Raw genomic sequence first — 18,964 nt, 5'->3', positions numbered from 1 at the left:
TCACACCCCCCAACCCCCCTAGATACAGCTTTGAATATACATATCTATATTAAATTTAGTTCAAAAACTTCTGACTAAAGTCAAACATTACTCACCACAATCATTATCGGTATCACAATAGAAAGACTTCTGGATGCAACGTCCATTCTTGCACGTGAATTCTCGTACAGGGTCGCACTCTCTATTATGGCATATTTTGGGATCTTCATCACTTCCATCACGGCAGTCATTATCACCATCACACTTCCAAGTAGCCAAGATACATTTTCCAGTGGTATTACATTTGAATTCACCCTCTGGACATTCAAAATCACAATTTTCTTCATCGCTTCTATCACCACAATCATCAATACCATCGCAAAGAGTTGTGGGCTGCGTACAATTTCCATTCCGGCATTGGAACAAGGCATGCTTGCATTTTCGAGGTGGACAAGTCGACGGTTCATCCGAACCATCACGACAGTCTTTCTCCCCGTCGCATTTCCAATAGTTGGGTATACACCGGTTTTCTGGTCCGCCACAGCGGTGTTGGGCAGCAGTACAGTTGGCAATGCAGCCTTTTCCGTCGGATGCAAGATAGAAGTTGATGGGGCATGCGCACTTAAATCCAATCTTTCCATCTTTGCGAGGAGAAATAAGGCAGAGAGACTCACAGCCACCGTTATTGGTGCCACAAGGATTGTCCATGGGTAGTTGTCTTAGAGGGTGGTAGATATGAATGTCAAAGGGACGATGAGTTGTGTTTCGAATAACCTGGTATTCACTGCCATTGAATTTGTTAGCTCGGCTCAGGGACTAAAAAAGGATAATTAAATAAAAAACTAACAAATGGCTAAATTATAGATAAAAAAGTAAAAAAAAATTACAATATATAGTTATACAATATAATTATTATGCATTAAATTAACTAAAATGTAAAAAATATAAACACATTGTAATATCAATAAATAGCAAATTTGTAAAGTATGAAACAGAAAAGTACATGAAGGGATGGGGGGGGGGGGCTTCCTTCTAGTTTAATTAAAAGTTTCTAATTAGTTCCAATCAGACTATGTTTTTTTTTCACAAGAATCTCAACAGAGATGATGACGAATAAATCAACCAATATACGCTGCGAAACTAAAATGGCTTCAAACGAGGTCAACAAATAATGTTCTTTTATTCATTTATGAAACTTTTGCCATATTAAAAAATTACTTCGCGACCAAACAAGTAAGTTCACAGGGGGGGGGGGTCTTCGGAACCGTAATTACGCCTCAAACATTATTTTTTTTTTAATTTGTCTCTTATTTTCCTATATTTTCACATAGTTCACACTTTTTGGTGATTTTTCAAACTTGCCCCTCCCCCCTGTATTATTTTCATTGTGTACTTACATGTAAACAATGAATACTTTTTACTGTTTTATTAAGAGAATCTACCCGTTATTAACATATTTTCGTTTCAATTGCCCTCCTCTCCCTAAAAAAAAAAAAAAAAAAAAAAAAAAAAAAAAAAAAAAAAAAAAAAAACAAGCACATATGACTTGTCAACTAAAGAAATGCATGTACTATTCGGACAATGATTGTCAACTATTGTAATATCAATAAATAAGATCAAATTGTAATTATTTGTTAATGTAACAACATGTCAATTCAAAATAATTGCAACTTTCTTTTTATTACATGAAATATTATTAATTTAGACGTTTTCTTTTAATTAATTTGAAAGAATTAATTTGAATTCTTTTAATTAAATTTTCAATTTGATTAATTTAATTTTCATTTAGTTATTTTAATTAATTTAAGGTGTAGAGCCGTATTATAAACATGAAAAGTGTTGACAAAAAATTGACATGAAATTCAGACAATAATTCATTGCTTACATTGACTTTCAAATCATGGTAATTGTTCTTTGTCCTCAAAGATACTTAGTCAAACCGATGTGAAGCTCCTTGTCCCCCCCCCCACCCCCGAATTTTAAAGTTTTTATAGTTTTCCCCTGAGTTCCCAGACACTTTTTGGATAATTAGCCTGTTTCATTATTTTTTTATCCTCACCCCCCCTCTCCTTGCGAGGTCATATCATTATTTTTTTAGATTATGATAAACACTTTTATTATATAAATATTGTTACTTCTTATTTATATAAAATGTCTGTATTTAGGCAGAATCCAAATATTTTTTCGAAATAATTTGAATAATTATAAGTCTAAATCCATATTATTTGCCTTTGATTTTAATGTGTTATGTGTCATTCAAGCAGTGGGGTAATTTCATCAAAATCCGGGGGGGGGGGGGGAATTGGAGCCAATTTCCCCAAATCAAGCGAAAATGACAGTGAAAGCATAAAAATGAGCCACATAGTACCATAAAGAAAAATATATGCTAAAGAAAACTGACGCGTTTTTGTGGATGCTTGGATTATGCAAGGCTTATCTTAGCTTTCACAAGATTTTTGAAGAAACTAAATTTCAGATGGGGATGGGCAAACTAAGGTCTGGAGGGGGGAGGAAGTGGAGGTCTGGGAGGGGCAGTTACTTCCCCCTTCCCCATAGCAAATTACACCCCTGCACCCAAGCACAAATGACTCTACTCCCATAAATAGCTTTAGATAACAAAATGACATCAGAAGTTGATGAGTATTTACTGAATTTGATATTCTATTCTGATCAAGAGAGTTGATCATCAAAGATACCCAGAACAAACCCATGTTGAATCCCGTGTCAGTCCCCCCAGACCCCCCCCCCCCCGCACTGTTACGATATTTTTTTTTATTTTTCTATATTCTTTTGGAGTCACCCTGTTTTGTTGTTTTACTTTTTCAATCCCGTTTCATTATTCAAATCAGAAAAGGGCTTATGTACTATTAGTATAAGTCAAATTAGTAACTATTTTCTCTCTTTTTTCAGGGGGCTCATCAAGACCAATATTATGGCACTTCAATATGCGTTATATTCTATCATAGGGTCTTGAGTCTCAAATCTTTATGATCCAAAAAATACGTAAGTTTAATTTTATGTATAAGCATAAGACAGTTTAACGGAGGGGGGGGGGTCTCGCAGCTTTGTGGAAGATATTAATTTTTACAATTACTTGCTTTAAAGATGTTGCAAAAATTAAAGTTAACTATAATTATAATTCCACTATAAAAAATTCAATTAAATTAAATAAATTTTTGAATTAAAATACAATTAAATTAATAATTGTAAAATCAATTGTTATTATTGTTTATTGTTATGATTTTTTTTCAATTATTAGTTGATTAGGTAATTGTTAATTAATTAATCTATATTAATTATTATTGTTATTAACTGAAATAACTTAATTAATTGTTATTAATTATTAATGTTATACATTTTAATTAATTGTCACAATTAAATTAATCGTAAAATTAAATTTTAAAACATATTTATAAGTTTGCGACATTCCATAAAGAGGCACTTCATTACTTACTTTGGTGTTCCAATCAGACCAGTAGACTTCATCATCAAAGATACTCAGCGCAAACACATGTGGAACATGCATAACATCTTTAGTAACAATTCGTCTATTTCTTCCATCCAAGTCTGAAAATGCAATATAATCCAAATGAGCATCAGCCCAGTATAGTCTGTCCGTAAAATAGTCAATTGTCAAGGCATTAGGCCAAGCTAGGTTGTTTTCGTAACTAGCAATACGAGTGAAGTTTGAGCCATCAAGGCCAACTCTTCCAATATATGCTTGAAGCTGCCATGTTGAGTAGAACAGCCATCCCTTTGCGGGATGTACGACAATAGCTCGAGGGTCGGTGACATCTTTCGAGTAAAGGATCTTTCGGTTTCTTCCATCAAGTTCTGCAACTTCAAGTCGACGCGAATGACGGTCAAGCCAGTAAATTTTACGGCCAACCCAGTCAACTGCTATACCTTCTAAGCCAAGAGTGTCGTGTCTGATGATAGCTTCTTTTTCACCACTACCGTTGATGAAAGAACGGTAGATAGTTTTGGCACTAACATCAGCAAAATAAAGACGTTGCTCTTTAACGTCAAAATCAAGAGCGACAACGTTCTGAAGATTCTCGTGAGCAACGTAGTATTCCGATGCATCTAGAGACATGTTTCTGACGTAATATTTATTGGTGAACAGCAACCATGGTTTTATTGACAGATCTTTGCGTTTGCAAGTACGTCCGTCTCCTTCACGCTCATAGAAGCGTTCGTCACACTTGCAGGCGTAAGATCCGGGTAGATTATGGCAACGCTGAGAACATACCCACGGAGTTTCTACGCATTCATTAATGTCTTCACAGGCTTTACCTAAAAAACGGAAAAATTAATCTGATAAATCAGAAGTTCACAAGCTGCATTGAATGATTATAAGCTGCAATTAAGTACTGTGTGTACTTCTCTCTAATCAGTCATAGAATTGCAGTCAAAATAGAACCTTTTGCAGCACAAGGTGTATTGAATGATCACAAGCTGCATTGAAGTATTGTGTGCTTCTCTTTAGTCAGTCATAAAGTCGCAGTCAAAATATCTACAAGATACATTTGAAATATGGTAAGTATCAAATCATCTGACCAGATGACGCATAACACATGACACTTATACAACTCCGCACATCAAGCTAATGTCTTTTTAAACAAATTCCTGTATCTATAAAAAAAGAAGGAAAAGACTGTTTTTTCATTTTTTTTCTTTTTTTTTGGTTTCTATATCTAAGCACCAAATAAAGATAGTCAAATTCAACGATTAATTAAAATTAATTACGTTTAATTTAATTAAAATTTTAATTAAACTGGTATTAATTTTAATACCAAATTTTGAAAATAGTCGTTACCAAATCTTTTAAAATGTGTCATCTGATCATCTGTCATGAGGTTTCATCTGATCAATGGTAGGTATCTTGTTTACTTATCTTTAATCAGTCAGAAATTTTCTTTTACAGAAAAGTAATTGAAAATATAAAATACATTGTCATATGTAACCTTATATTGTCATACCCAAAACTAAAGGGCGTATCTCGCATTGCCCCAATTTTAGGGAAAATAGTTATTGTTAAAAATTTTCAAAAATTGCACATATTGCCATAATTGGCTTCAAGTTGGTATAATGGACATGAGGATATTTTACGAATTGGATGAGCTAAGAAATTCCCCCCAAAATTGTAAACTAAGCAATTCATTTTTGGGTATGGCAGTATATGATTATTCAGTAATGATTCAATCAGTGATCAGAACTTCTCTGAATGATCATTGTAAACGTACCAGTGAGGAATAGAGTCAGGATCATTATGTAATATAAATTATAATTAATCACTTAATGAATAACTGATCAATTGCTTAATTAATATATAGTCAGAATGCTTATCTTAAGTACATTAATATTTGGCAAGTCACCTATCCAGGTTAATCAAGAGGTGACAGATAAGTCACTTCTTTAAGTAAGGCCTCTCCACTTTTTACATTTTTATCCCTCCCATTTTTGTTCTACTTTTGACCCATTCTCCTCTACAGTTTCCCCCTTGTTCTACACTCAATGTTTCTTTTTCATATAGGCTAATATTTTCCAAATATATGCCAAGGAGGCGGTCAGATCCACAACGCTAAAATCTACTTCAAGAATCTGGCTCAAGAATCTACTTCAAGGCTACTTCAAGAATCTGGCTCAACGCTACATGCAAACCATTCAAGTAAAGTTTGGAAAGGATCGACTTTGCTCTTCAAGTGAGGCCTCTCCTCTCCCTTCAACCCTTACTACCCCTCCCTTTTTAATCTAACTTGCTACCCTTTTCACCTTTACAGTTCCCTCCTAATTCTGCATTGCATTTCTTCTTTCAATATACGCTAATATTTTTAAAATATTTGCAGGCTGTACAGTTTGCCATGGTGTTGATCTTATGCGCATGCGTTAAACTCAACGCATCTACCTTAAAGCTCCTATGGAAGGCTATACGCAGAGAATTTGTAAGCAACTCAGTTCAAGAAGGTAAACTAAAAGATGGGAAACTGTTCGTCTCTGAGAAAAGAAACAACAATCAACACCATCTAGTTTTGCCAAGTAAAATCATGAGCCTAGTTTGAAAATTTCGTTTACAAATATCGGTTATATCTATTTCAAAATACACAAATATTTTTATGTTTTTATATTTATATTTTATATATTTTTATACATTTGCTTTAAATTGGGGCTAACTTTGCCGTTCAAGAGAATCACCAAATAATGTTGATTTACCTTCATGTGTCCATGTTGATGCATCTACGTGATATTACCTCCATTTATCACATAACACTAGTTGGATGGTTACTTACTAAAACCGTCAGGAAAGGAAAAAGAGATAATTTGTTTTATTCATTCCACGAAATCCTCCCCTTTCATTCTGTTTTCTATTATAAAGAAGAAATGATTAAAAATGGGCTCAAACGAAAGTACTGATAAACACAAAATGAATACTTCGAAAGGACAACTTTTCGAAACAGGTCGAACAAAAGAATATTTAAGGAAAATGTCAAAAAGAGGGCAAAGAAAAAATCAAAATCAACAGATGAATATAGATGAGTAAAATCGATACCAGCGAGCGTCGTTCGCTAGAATCACTCAATGGCAGTTCAAGAATTTTTGGAGGTATTTGGTTTTTATTCTTCTAATTTTGGCTTTAACTGAATTTTATTCATTTTCACTTTTAGCTTTTACTGAATTTTATTCATCTTTTACTTTTGGTTTTTCATTGGTTTATATTGGTTTGCTTTTTCACATTGACTCTCCGCGTTTGTTTTTGTATTTTTTCCCTCTTTTCGGCATTTTCCTTAAATATTTTTTGTTCGTGCTGAAAAAGAGAGGCGGCTGTCCTTTCGAAGTATTCGTTGTCTTTTTTCAGCGTTTTCTTTCAACCGTAAAAAAAGAACATTTCTGATCGTTTCTTCTTTATATTATGACAGGTCAATGTGGATTAAGAAATTACCTTCTGTTTTTTTTAGTAGCACCCTCTCCCCCTCAGCATTCTATTTCAAGAGGGCTAGGCTGTTTTTGGGGGATGGAGGATAAAACTTACCATCAGCCATAAGTTTGAATCCTTCATTACATTCACACTTGAAGCTTGTTAGGGTATTAATACACTTGTGCGCGCATTGATTTGTGGATACGTCTAAACATTCGTCAATGTGACAAGATTTTGGTTCATCTGATTCGTCAGAACAGTCCGGCTGTTTGTTACAAACTAGTTCGAAGTCTATACATTGACCGTTGTTACACCTAGAAATATGTGAATCATATTGACGCTTGATTTAAAAGGTAATCATTGTCCGAAATAAACAAGCTAAATAAGAGGAAATAACTATCATTGGTTTTAAAAGTAAAATTCTGCTAATTATATGATTAAATTTTGTCAAAATAAAAAACCATTCATAAAAATATTGGATTTTTTGGGAGCAAGGGAGAGAGAGGTAGGAGCTTGCAAATAATGAATAAAAGCTGATTAACATAAAAGTTAAAAGCAGTTGTGAGATAAATAGATGATATTTCGAGGGGGGTTCAAGCGCCTAGTAATAATAATAAAACCCTTAAGCTGCTACCCCTCTCTAGCTGTCCTAATAATGATTTTCTTTTATTAAAAAAAATATTCTAAGTATTAACTGTTATCTATTAGTATTTTTTCGTCACTTTGAAATATTAGTTCAACGTTAAATAAAAAATTCATTAATATTAAAATGTGAATTAATAATTCATCAATATTGTCAAAGTTGACTAAAAATTAAATGTTCCATATAATAAATTGTTCCTTCTAATAAAAGGGAATACACTATACACTTCTCAGGTATTCTGTGTCATGTTTTTTACATTTTAATTTTTTCATTTTATTTGATCTTTATCATTATGGCACTGAGAAACAAAAATGTTAAAGGTAAATAGCCTAAGTATGAGATCCATAATGATATCAGAAAAAGGAAATCAAAGGCAAATTTTTTGGTCACCTCATTACAAGGAAAGTTAGTATATTACAAAAATCATAAGGTAAGGCCCACCTTATCCTGTTATAAGGTAAATTGGTATCTAAAATATTACATGGTAAAAAATAACGTTCTTAGTTATAGGTATAATAGAAACACAATTTGTTCGAGTAAGACGGGTTTCTGATAAAATTTTCGCAAAAGAAAATCATTCATGGCAAAACTAAGTCATATTAAAAACTTGAATTGACTTAAGGCTCATGCCGAGGGTTCGGCGTAGAGAACGATGAGACTAGGCACCTTCAGGTTGACCTATCGCTTGCCAGGCTCGCAGGTTCTTCCATCGGGATGTGGGCTTGGGTGAGGAATTCATCGGCGTTGTCCTTCCACCTAGTGGGTGGGCGTCCTCTGGATCGCTTCCATCCGTGTAGGGTGGGGTCGAAGTCGAATGCGACCCGTGCTGGGGCGTCGCGTGGCATGCAAAGGAGGTGGCCGTACCACTGAACAGTACGCTGGGCGAGCTGCGTCGAGAAAAGAGTTTGAGCCGTACGTGACAGGAGAGTCTGGTTGCTAACGAAGTCAGTCCAGTGAACTCTTTCAATTGTTCGGAGATGTTTCGTCTGAGTCATATTAACGGCGCTGAGAATAGATTTGGCAGCTGGCCACGTCTCCACTCCATACAGCAGGACGGTGCTGACTGACGCATTGTAGATGCGCATTTTGGTAAAGCGGCTTATGTTTGGCTTTCGTCAGATGCTGCTAAGCCTCCCAACAAGTGCTGAAGCTTTGGCAATTCGAGATGTAAGCTCTTTTGTGATCAAGCCATCATTCGACAGAATAGATCCCAGGTAAGTGAAGTCTTCAACCACATCTACTCGGTTGCTTCCGATGTTGACTTCCTTTACAGTAGAACGGGACGTGGGGAAACGACAATTGAAAATTAGTTAATCATAATTAAACGATACTTAAATTAAAATTAATTTAATTTTAAACAAAATTAAGAGTTTAAACGTAATAATTTTTTTTAATGCTAAAAAATGTATTAAAATTATTTAGTTACAAATAAAAGCTTGTTCAGAATTTTTTTTTAAATGCAGGTTATAATGATTGAATTTTAGTTTTAAATTAGACTTGTTGAGCGTATCAAACCATAGACCCCTCCCCCCCAAATTACGCGTATCCCCTCCCCCCCAAAAATGGTTTATGAATATTTTTTTTTTGTCACGGTTGACAAAAAAGTCAACTGTGGTTCTATCTTGACATAAGAGCTGAATCAACAGCTTTTGAATATCTAACAGAGACGTCAATTGTGTGTGTGTGTGTTTGTGGGGGGGGGGGGGGTCAGAAAAAGGAAATTAATTCCCTGGATTTTGAAAACACCTTTTTTGGGCTATCTTTAATTTTTTTTTAAATAAAAAAAAAAATTTCCAAGATTAGATTTCGAAAAACGACTTTTTAGGCGTTTTTGATTTTCAATAGCTATTTATCATGGACCTTAAACCAATGATGACATAAATCAATTCAATCATTTGTGTATGTTCATCATGATTTTTGCTTGACCATGGTTTGTACATTTTTTTATATCGCAAAAACTAAAATAATCTTTTAAAATAAATATATAAAATTCAAAATTACAGAATATATTTTATTTATATTATTCGCAATTTATTCTATTATGGGTTCATGCGGAATCAATTTTATTATCTATTATTAATTTGATCAATTTTATTATCATTTTATTATCAATTCTATTTTATCATTAATATTTTATAATCGATTCATACAGATGTAGTACCTGAACTGTCCACCTGGACAAGATGGTGCTTCGGTTGTTGTAGCATCACAATTCTCTTCATCAGAGCGGTCACCACAGTCATCCTCTCCATCACATCTGTACTTCATAGTGATACACTTAGCATTGTGACACGTAAAATCCTCTTCACTGCAATCTTTGTAACGCCCATTACACTCAAGTCCTTCATCAGAGCCATCACCACAGTCGTTGTCATGGTCACAAACCTACCAAATTCAAAATTTTCATAAAATGTTCAAACTTCTGTCATCTAATAACCTGTATTAATTGGTGTAATAACGGTTATAATGGTGCAATAACGTGTTATAAGAGTAAAATAATGGTATAATAATATAAGTGCGAAAGAATGATATGAGAATATACCAATGTTTAATAATGCGTATAGGGTGTAATAGAAGCAATTGAAAATAGTGAATTGAACCCGTAAAGGGTGAATTGAAGTATTTTGCAGTAGGTTGCATATGGTTGCATCAAGACATGGCTAATTGTGGACAGAGAAAAGCCAAGACAGATAGTTCAAGTAATTGAGAGGCAAATGTTTAAATGGCTGGGGCTGTACGGGTAAATGGCAGGAGTATGCATGACTCTTTTATTGGGCACATACTTGCACATAGAAGTAATAAGGTGTAATAAGGCATAATAAGGGTTTAATTAAACATTAGGAGGCGTATGGACGAATTTCAGAGAGTAGATTTTTGAACCAATAACAATTCTGAACATACGACCGGGCATTGCTTCAAGACTAAGATACATGAGATACATAAAACAGTTTTCTACTTTAGAGTTATTAGCCCTATTTACCTTATTCATGTTATTGACCTATGATGAAGGATTTTTACTGTTGTTATTTGGCAATTAATATATGCTATTACACCAATTAAGATGCCTACAATTGTTACTTATATGTCTCTTTTTTCTTAGTTTCAAAAAATTGCTCGAAACGAGAAAAGAAAGCACCTTCCCGTGACACCAAGTTAAGTGAAGCCATTATGATAGCTAAGACAAGGGTTAAAAAGTAAATTAGTACAAATATACTAGACATCTAGGTTACTGCTTTCTCCACTTCCTTTTTCAGAATAATAGTCTAAAATCTCAAATACGCTTTAGTCTAGACGCCCGACCAGAGATCCTTGGTCCGTTCCTAATTTTTCTTGATTTATTCTTGACAACCTCACAAGTTAGAACTGTATAGTTAATAAGAATCATGCTCAAATTAAATTGCAAAAAAAAGTCCTAAAAAAAATGCATAAGTAGTTTATTTCTCTTCTCATAACCTCTTTTCTGGAGTTTTCTAATTTTATAGATGTTTGATTTTTTTTTTTCTCCTGTTACGTTAAAGTTTGCCATTTTGTATGAATTGCAGTAAAGTACTATAAGGGTTATTTAGGTTATGCATATTGGCCAGTGATTATATTTACATTTTGTCTTTATTGTACCTGACCTATTTATAAATAATTTTTTCTTTATACGCTTCAAATTTCTATGTCAGTAAAATGTTTGAACTCGAATTAGATTAACTAGCCTTAACCACAGAAATGGATAAAAAAACATAAAAATTAAATATTTTTGCAAACTTCAAATACAGTCTTAGTCACATACTATAATGTTAACTATAATGGTAATTATTCGCACTTGAACGAGGCCTTGACCCTACTCACCTAGCCAATCACTAGGAAAAACAGTACAGCCAAACACAATCAACCAAAAATAAGGCTCGATAGACATGCAACAAATGTAAGCCATCATAAGCTCAAAAGTAAAAACACCTCAAATCTAACGAGTTATTCCCAAGTGATCAGCGTGACCAGTGATAGTCACACTGTGATCTGAACACACTGTGGTCACAAGTGATCCCAAGTGACCAAGTGTGGAGCCCTGGTAGTGCTCCTACCAGGGCTCCACAGAGAAATACACAATTGACTATATTATGTCACATCTTCTTTGTGTTTGCTCCAGACAACACAAGAAAGGTAACCCCAAATAACAAATATAGTCAACTAATTGAACACAATAATTAAATTTCAGGTTTATTAAACGAACGGGGCTTTTTACAGCTATGCCCTTTGTGGGGTTGCAAGCTCTTTTTTCAAAATCCTCGAAAATCTGTTTTTGCAATAAATCTTTACTCTTAGTTAACCCTATATAATAGTTATTATTTATGAATCATCTTAAGTGAGAAATTTTCCTCAAAAGCAAGGTTTTGCAAACAGACTTTTAAACTTTTGGTTACTGTGGGCTGTACAACTTTTTACTAGGTAGCAGCTACTGCTGCAACTATAAAAATATAAGAAGAATGGCTGAAAAATACTACTTTTTATGTTTTAAATGCCCCTGGAAAAATCCTAGGTCACTATAACACGTTTCAAGATTGAAGGTCAACCAGGTCCATTCGAAAAGCAGGTCCTCCCTGGTTGGGGTGGGAGGGTTTGTCCCCAAATGGGGTGAGAATATGTCAGCAGGAAGGATGAAAGGAAACTAAAACTTCTTGGGAGGGTAAAAGTGAAGCTTTTAACAGATTAGGGAAGAGGAGTACCTGTGTCGCACCTGTGTCGGCCTTAGGCTACTTAGTTTTGCATTTAAGGGCAGAAGTGGTATAACATAAACTTAAAACTTAGTATTATTTAAGCGAATCAAAACGAGAGCTGTAATACTGAAAAAACATACCCATTGCTTCCCAATACATCTGCCATTAAGGCACTGGAACTGTTCGTCTGTGCAATTCTGAGTCTTGGTGCAGTTTGCATGTTCAGAACTTTCATCTGCGCCATCAACGCAATCAGGATCACCGTCACATACCCAGCGTTTGGGTATACATTGAGAACGACCCCAGGCAGTGTTCGCTGCACATGTAAACTCAGTTTCGCTATCACATTTTCGAGCGTCTGTAAGAAAAAAATGCGATAGTTGGTCGATATATTTAGAAGAAAAGTATGTGAGGCGTCATTAATAAATAACAGAGGACTACAAAGACGACATTGACATAGAAAAACTATGTTAATACAAAAAAATGAACAGAAAAGAGGCCTTTCGATAGCAGAAAAGTAGAAAAAAGAATAAGAGATTAAATGAAGCAATAGAAATAGCTTGAAATAAAGACGAAATTGAAATAGACTAAATTTTGACGAAAAAAAAAACACTGTGATCTTAGATGGTTTCTTAACAATTAAGAATAGGTAGGGTAATAACTAACTATGTATCTTTCTGACATTGTTCCTCCACCAGAGCTAAAATTAAGTTTATATTTGGAAGACTAGCACCATTTATTATAGAGAATAATTAATAGATACTTTTAATAGACAAATTTAGGGAGTTACCAAATTCTAGTTATTAAATTAACTCAAAATGGCAGTTGCGATAAAGAGACTATACTTCAAACTGGTGCATATATTGCACCAGTTTGATCTGGTGTATATATTGGTGCAGCATTCTCTCAATTCAATGATTTTTGGAGGTCTGTCAAGTACGCTTTGAAGTTGAAACCACACCTGATGTAAATACTGGAGCCCTGTCTATGGCTGTACAGAAAAATTACTTGGACCTGAGAACCATTGCATGTAAGAAATCTTGAGATTAGTTGCGGAGATACAGTATCTATCACTCACATCAGGTTTTCTCATCAATCAGCCTAAAACAAACAACGAAGGTGGGAATACTAGGGCCACGTGTCTCAAATAAGACAAGGACAACTTCATTATGACGTTAGGTGCTGGAACCCTCCCCCCCCCCCCAGAGACCCTTGGAGCAGTAGATAACGGATCACGACTGGTCGTTTCCTTGAGTGTAAGGCAAGATTTCCTAAATCGTCCTTCAATAGGCTGTAGTCTCTGACTGAGGATGGTCCGACGTGGAGGTCAACCATTCCTGTCCCATACACCACTAGACTTCGGATGAGTTTAAGTCTAAGCAAGTAAACAATTATAATCACCGGAAATAATTACGAATAATTATAGGTATATTTTCAATTTAACTTTCCTGTAGATCATAACACCCTTTTAAGTGTTTTATTTTTCCTAAACTTACCACATTGATTTTTCTCGCTTTCGTCAGAGCCATCCAAGCAATCATTGTCACCATCACATACGTAAATTCGGGGTATACAGTTACCATTGGCACAGGTGAACAAATCTCCAAAGCATTTCTTTTCAGTTTTACAATTATCTGGCTCGTCTGCTCGATCTCCACAATCGTCATCTCCATCGCAAACCCATGTGGCTGGAATGCAGCGATGATTTGGACACCTACAATTTTAAAGACCAACCAGTTTTATACAAGGTTATCGAATTCATCCTATTTTACTCTACTGTAGGCTAATGTCTATTCTAGACTGTCTTATTCCATAAATCTGTTCTATAATTTCCTACTCCACAATGTCTATTTTATATTGTTCTAACGAAATTATCCTATTTTTAAATATTGGATCACCCTTTGAAAAAAGTATGAAATAGTTAAAAAGGCCATCGCAACAAGAGCCTCCTGTGACGGAAGGACGTCTTCTATTACAGGAAAGGCATTTTTTAATTTTTTTTTTAAGTAATTTTTTTTTATAAAATAGTTTTTCGTATTATTTAGTATTTTAAAGTGTGCCCGGTTCAACTGCTATTTAAAAAAAAGTGTACGGTCGTTTTTTTTAATTAATTTTTTAATTTATCATAATTTAATTAATTTTCAATTTTTTTTATTTATTAATTTTTGTATTTATCGTTACTGAGAGGAGCAGAGATGGGATTAAGTAAATAAATAACATTAAATAAATAAAACCACCATATAAAATGTCTACAAATGTCTATTCTAATTTATCTTCGAAATTCATGGCTAGGATAAAAAAAATGTATACCTTCTTTAACGGTAAAGAAGAGACAAATTTGACCTTTTATCTTCTCGCTTCACGTGATCCTTATTTAAGGGTTAACTTTTTTTGGCAGAAGTTAATATTTTATTTTCTAGTTTCTTAAAAACTACTTGGCGGAATATAATTAGGGTGAGAGTGGTATAGGGCTTATTTACTGGCTCCACCATCGTTACCAGGGTTCCATGGAGACTCGTACTTAATATTTTATGGTTGCTCTTTCTCAGATGAGGAAGGGAAATATATGGCCTTTTTGTATTTTCAGTTCACAAGGCAGAATTATTTAAGAGTTAGTTCTTTTAGTCCTTTTAGTTAGTTCCTTTAGTTAGTTAGTTTAGTCAGTTCTTTTAGAGTAGAGGATAGCCTAAAAGCATCACTATTTTTCTTCTCCAGATTTTTTTCAAGAAAGAAATGGTTTACATGAATGTTAGAACGGGATGGAAAAATGACAGGTCAGATTTTATTTATTAAAAAAAAAGGTAAACGTGTACTTTTTTCTGTTTAGCAGCCGTTCTCACAGGTTCGGCGATGGTTTTCCTTGTGTATTTGACCTGACCACCAAGGTTTTCAGCTCCTCTCTTGAAGTTAATCAAAAATCTCAAGACAATAGCTTTATAATCCTTGTTCGTAATTTGCACATAATATGTCTACAGTTCTAAAACTTCTATTTCCCGTGTTTTCCCCCCAGATTTTTCAGGTACCCCTTTAGAGCTGGGTTGACTCTGGCTGACCTTACAGAGTCCCACCATTGAACCCCGTTCCAAACCCAACAACCAGCGATGCCAAGACCCGAGCCCCTGTTCACAGGATTTCAAATCCAGTGCGCTAACCACTCGGCTGGGACTGCTCATAAAGAGCAGCAAAATCACTGTTTTAACTTGAAAAGCTAGCAAAATTTTAACCTCACAAATTTTAACCTCCTGCAAAAGGTGCCAAGAGACGAAAAAACTAATCACTGAAAACGAACTATTTTTGAAGAAAGTGAATAAAAAAGCCTACCTAAAGCTATTAGCAGGGCAGCTTCTGTTGGAGCATCGCTCCTCTTTTTCGTCACTATTATCACCACAGTCATTATCGCCATCGCATACCCAAAAGTTTTCGACACAGATGGTGCTAGTGTCACATTTAATGTAATTAGGTGGACAAGTTGTATTTTGGCATCTTGCCAATGTCTCGTCGCTACGTTCAGTGTCCTTACAGTCATTAACTCCATTGCATACCTGTGAAATAATACAGTTATAACTGTTTTTTTTTCGGTTAAATGTTTTTTCTTTGTTATTTTTTTATAAAAACATTTTCTTCTTAATATTTAATTTAAAATGAATTAAAATTTCATTAGAGTTCATCAAAATTAATTTAATTGAAATTATAATTTTTTTAGCTATTTTTATTTTTCTCAGTATTATAATTCATATTATAATATTGTTATATCATATAATAATTCATATTAATATCATATTATAATAATTATAATATATTATAATAATATATTTTTTTCTCAGCTCTTTAAAGTCCATATTATAAGAATAATCAATTGCCATATAAGAATTGGTCTCTTTGTATAGATTGTAATCTCCTCCACGAGGGTGGCTCAATTTCAACCTACAGCATTCGGAGTACAACTAGGGATAATTTTTAAGGTTAACAGCGTTATATTAAAATATTTAGTAGTATTATACTATACTTAACAGCGAATCTTAAAGGAAAAATAAATCAGATTTCCATTTTCCAAAGCGAACCTTCATTCGACTTAAAAACAACAACACAAAAATGGGTAAATAATACCAAAATCATAATGTTAGAAACAAATTGAAAAAAAAATCAATATTTCTGGGGAAGTAATATGGAACGAAACATACCACCAGGAACACGCAACTCAAGGTTGATTAATAAATTTTAAATTAGTGATAAATTACAAAATACAAAAATTATGGTATAAATATAAAATAGTAAAATTTAAAATACAACTTTAAAACTATAAAAAATAGATTAAATAGTAAATTAATAAATAATCACAGGTGCGAAAATCGCCGTTTCAAAACTTTAAGAAAATGAAACCAGCAGGTCACTTGTTAGCATTCTTTTGGATAATATTTGGATTATAATCTTTTATATATATTTTATATTCTATATTTGGATTATTATACAACTTCTTTTGGATTATAACTGAGCGATGGATTTTTTTTTTCGAATTTTTCCTCTCAGCGATAGTTTTGCAAAATTCTTATAAGTTCAAATTTATTTGAGAGAAAAAAAAATTGGTCAGTTTTTTAAAATTGGTTTAAAGAGAAATTAATTAGTTAAATAAAAAACTAAACAAAACAAACTTGAAGCCTAATTTTAAAAAGCAATTAGGCCTTTTTTCTTCTAACAAAGGCCGTATCTAGGATTTTTGTAAAGGAGGCGGGGGGGTTGCAAAAAAGCTTTAAAAAACGCATCAGGAATTTATATGCATTTTTGTTACGTTTTAAGGGTCATACCGAAATTTCAGGACAGAGGGTTTAAGCTTCAAAATTTAAAGGGGGGAGGACAAATGATACTTATATAATTAGATTTATTAGTTTCAGATCCATCCATTCACCAAAACAGGAATATAGTGTCACTTATATTTTTCTGAAAAATGACCTTAACTTGCTGAAGAAATAGGAAATTTTTCCTATTTTCGCATTTTCCTGACATATTTTTAACGTGTTTTTTTTTCAATATACAGAAAAAATGCAAAGCAAATAAAAAAAAAACAACTGATTCAGTAGATGGATTAGTTTTACATACGATTTAAACATCGAAACTATAAGAATATAGATTAATAATAAATCAAATTTTTTAAACTTTAATTTTAATTGACATTTAAACTTTAAAAACTTTAAATCTTAAATACGTACCTTAAAAAGGTTTGCTAAAACCCAAGGCCGTATCCAGAGGAGGGGGATACCCGGTTTGACCCCCCCCCCCGAAATTTTTGACCGAGTCGAAAATAAGTCGAAAATTAGTAAAACTTAGGTAAAAATCAGTAAAATTAGTCGAAAACTGAGTCAAAAATTAGTACCCCCCCCCCCCGAAAAAAATCCTGGATCCGCCCTTGCTAGAACCATATATAAACTTCCTTGAACTAAACATTATGGTTATTACCATGAAAATTACCTAGAAACTACCAAAATGAAAAGCATCAGAACTTACCTGAGACTGTGAAATGCAGCGCTGGTTGGAACAAGTGAATTCATTATCAGCACACGGGGGATATTTGCAATCTTGTTCATCAGAGCCATCTCCACAATCATTCTCATGATCGCAGCGCCAAGTCTTTCTAATACAACGACCATTAGAGCAACGGAATTCATCAGCAGCACATGTATGGAAAGCTAGAAAAGTTGAGTTGTATTATTTTTTACTGTCTAATCTTAAAGACTAAAGTCCCTACCCAGGGTAAGTTCTAATTATTCCAGAAGCTACGAATGTTCCTTCATTAACACCATATGTTTGGAAAGCTAGATAAAATTTTATTGCAATTATTTTTTGTTGCCTTACATTTTTTTTCGGAGAAACTTTTTGAAATTGTAATTTAACCACTTTTTTTCTACTCTTCTGGAAGAGGCGGGGGGGGGAGGGTGATTTCAAACGATCCTAAGGGGGTTTTAATTCTGAGTGCTGGTTTTCAGGTTTATTCAGTAAGAATACTTCTATATATTATCATTATATATCATCATCATATATTATCACATATATTATATATTATCAAATTAAAAAACACAAGCATCCAAAATTAAAGACCACAAAACAAGCTTTGCTAGCGGTACAAATTAGAATCAAACAACATCTCTATGGATCGGTTTAAGATTTTAGTAGATGACATTAGTAGGCGGTAGGTATTATTTTTTAGATTCTACTCTTATCAACTTTTCTACTCTTAACAACTCCACTAGCTTCGACGCTTATTCATTTCCCAGACTCTTTGAGCCAAACATTAAACCTGACATTATTATCATATCGAGTTCGAGTCCTGGTGTCGCTATCTGACTTTTTTTTCGAATGCTGACCAAAGGTCTGCGTTCGGCCGGGAGTGCAATACGTGATTGGGGGCAAATCAGCCGATACATCCCGTGTTTTCCCCCCAGATTTCTCGAGGAATCCATTTAGAGCTGGGTCGACTCTGGCTGAGCCACTGATATAATCATATCAGTGGACTTTATATCCAGTGGAAGTGGACTGCCATATAGTCCACAGATTATACTGTCCATACAGTCCACAGATTATACCAGTGGACTGGATTATCATACCAAGGACTACTAATCCTGAGTATTTTTTCCTTGGGATCTTGGGAAGAGTATACATGCATTACCTTCTAAAAGCATATTAACTATATGCGTGTAATGATTATTTATGATAGTATATATATTCTATATG

The 18,964-nt window shown here is 34.0% G+C and overlaps 1 protein-coding gene across 1 annotated transcript in view; it reads right to left on the bottom strand.

Moving 5' to 3' along the window:
• The window catches only part of mgl (low-density lipoprotein receptor-related protein megalin), a 139,259-nt gene that overhangs the window by 36,760 nt on the left and 83,535 nt on the right, over window positions 1-18,964 (bottom strand). The window contains exons 24-31 of the mRNA XM_089100831.1: window positions 17,741-17,922; window positions 15,563-15,783; window positions 13,738-13,955; window positions 12,382-12,599; window positions 9,700-9,923; window positions 7,010-7,209; window positions 3,434-4,275; window positions 96-795 (exon numbers count right to left, since the gene is read on the bottom strand). Of these exons, the coding sequence (XP_088956957.1) occupies window positions 96-795; window positions 3,434-4,275; window positions 7,010-7,209; window positions 9,700-9,923; window positions 12,382-12,599; window positions 13,738-13,955; window positions 15,563-15,783; window positions 17,741-17,922 (2,805 nt within the window). The remainder of the gene's footprint in view (window positions 1-95; window positions 796-3,433; window positions 4,276-7,009; window positions 7,210-9,699; window positions 9,924-12,381; window positions 12,600-13,737; window positions 13,956-15,562; window positions 15,784-17,740; window positions 17,923-18,964) is intronic.

The sequence above is a fragment of the Artemia sp. Qi Xiang Cuo genome, chromosome 14, assembly GCF_049724085.1.
Source record: "Artemia sp. Qi Xiang Cuo chromosome 14, ASM4972408v1, whole genome shotgun sequence".
In the NCBI taxonomy this organism is placed as follows: domain Eukaryota; kingdom Metazoa; phylum Arthropoda; class Branchiopoda; order Anostraca; family Artemiidae; genus Artemia; species Artemia sp. Qi Xiang Cuo.
Note: the sequence above shows the minus strand (reverse complement) of the source record. Positions and strands in the feature narration are given on the sequence as shown.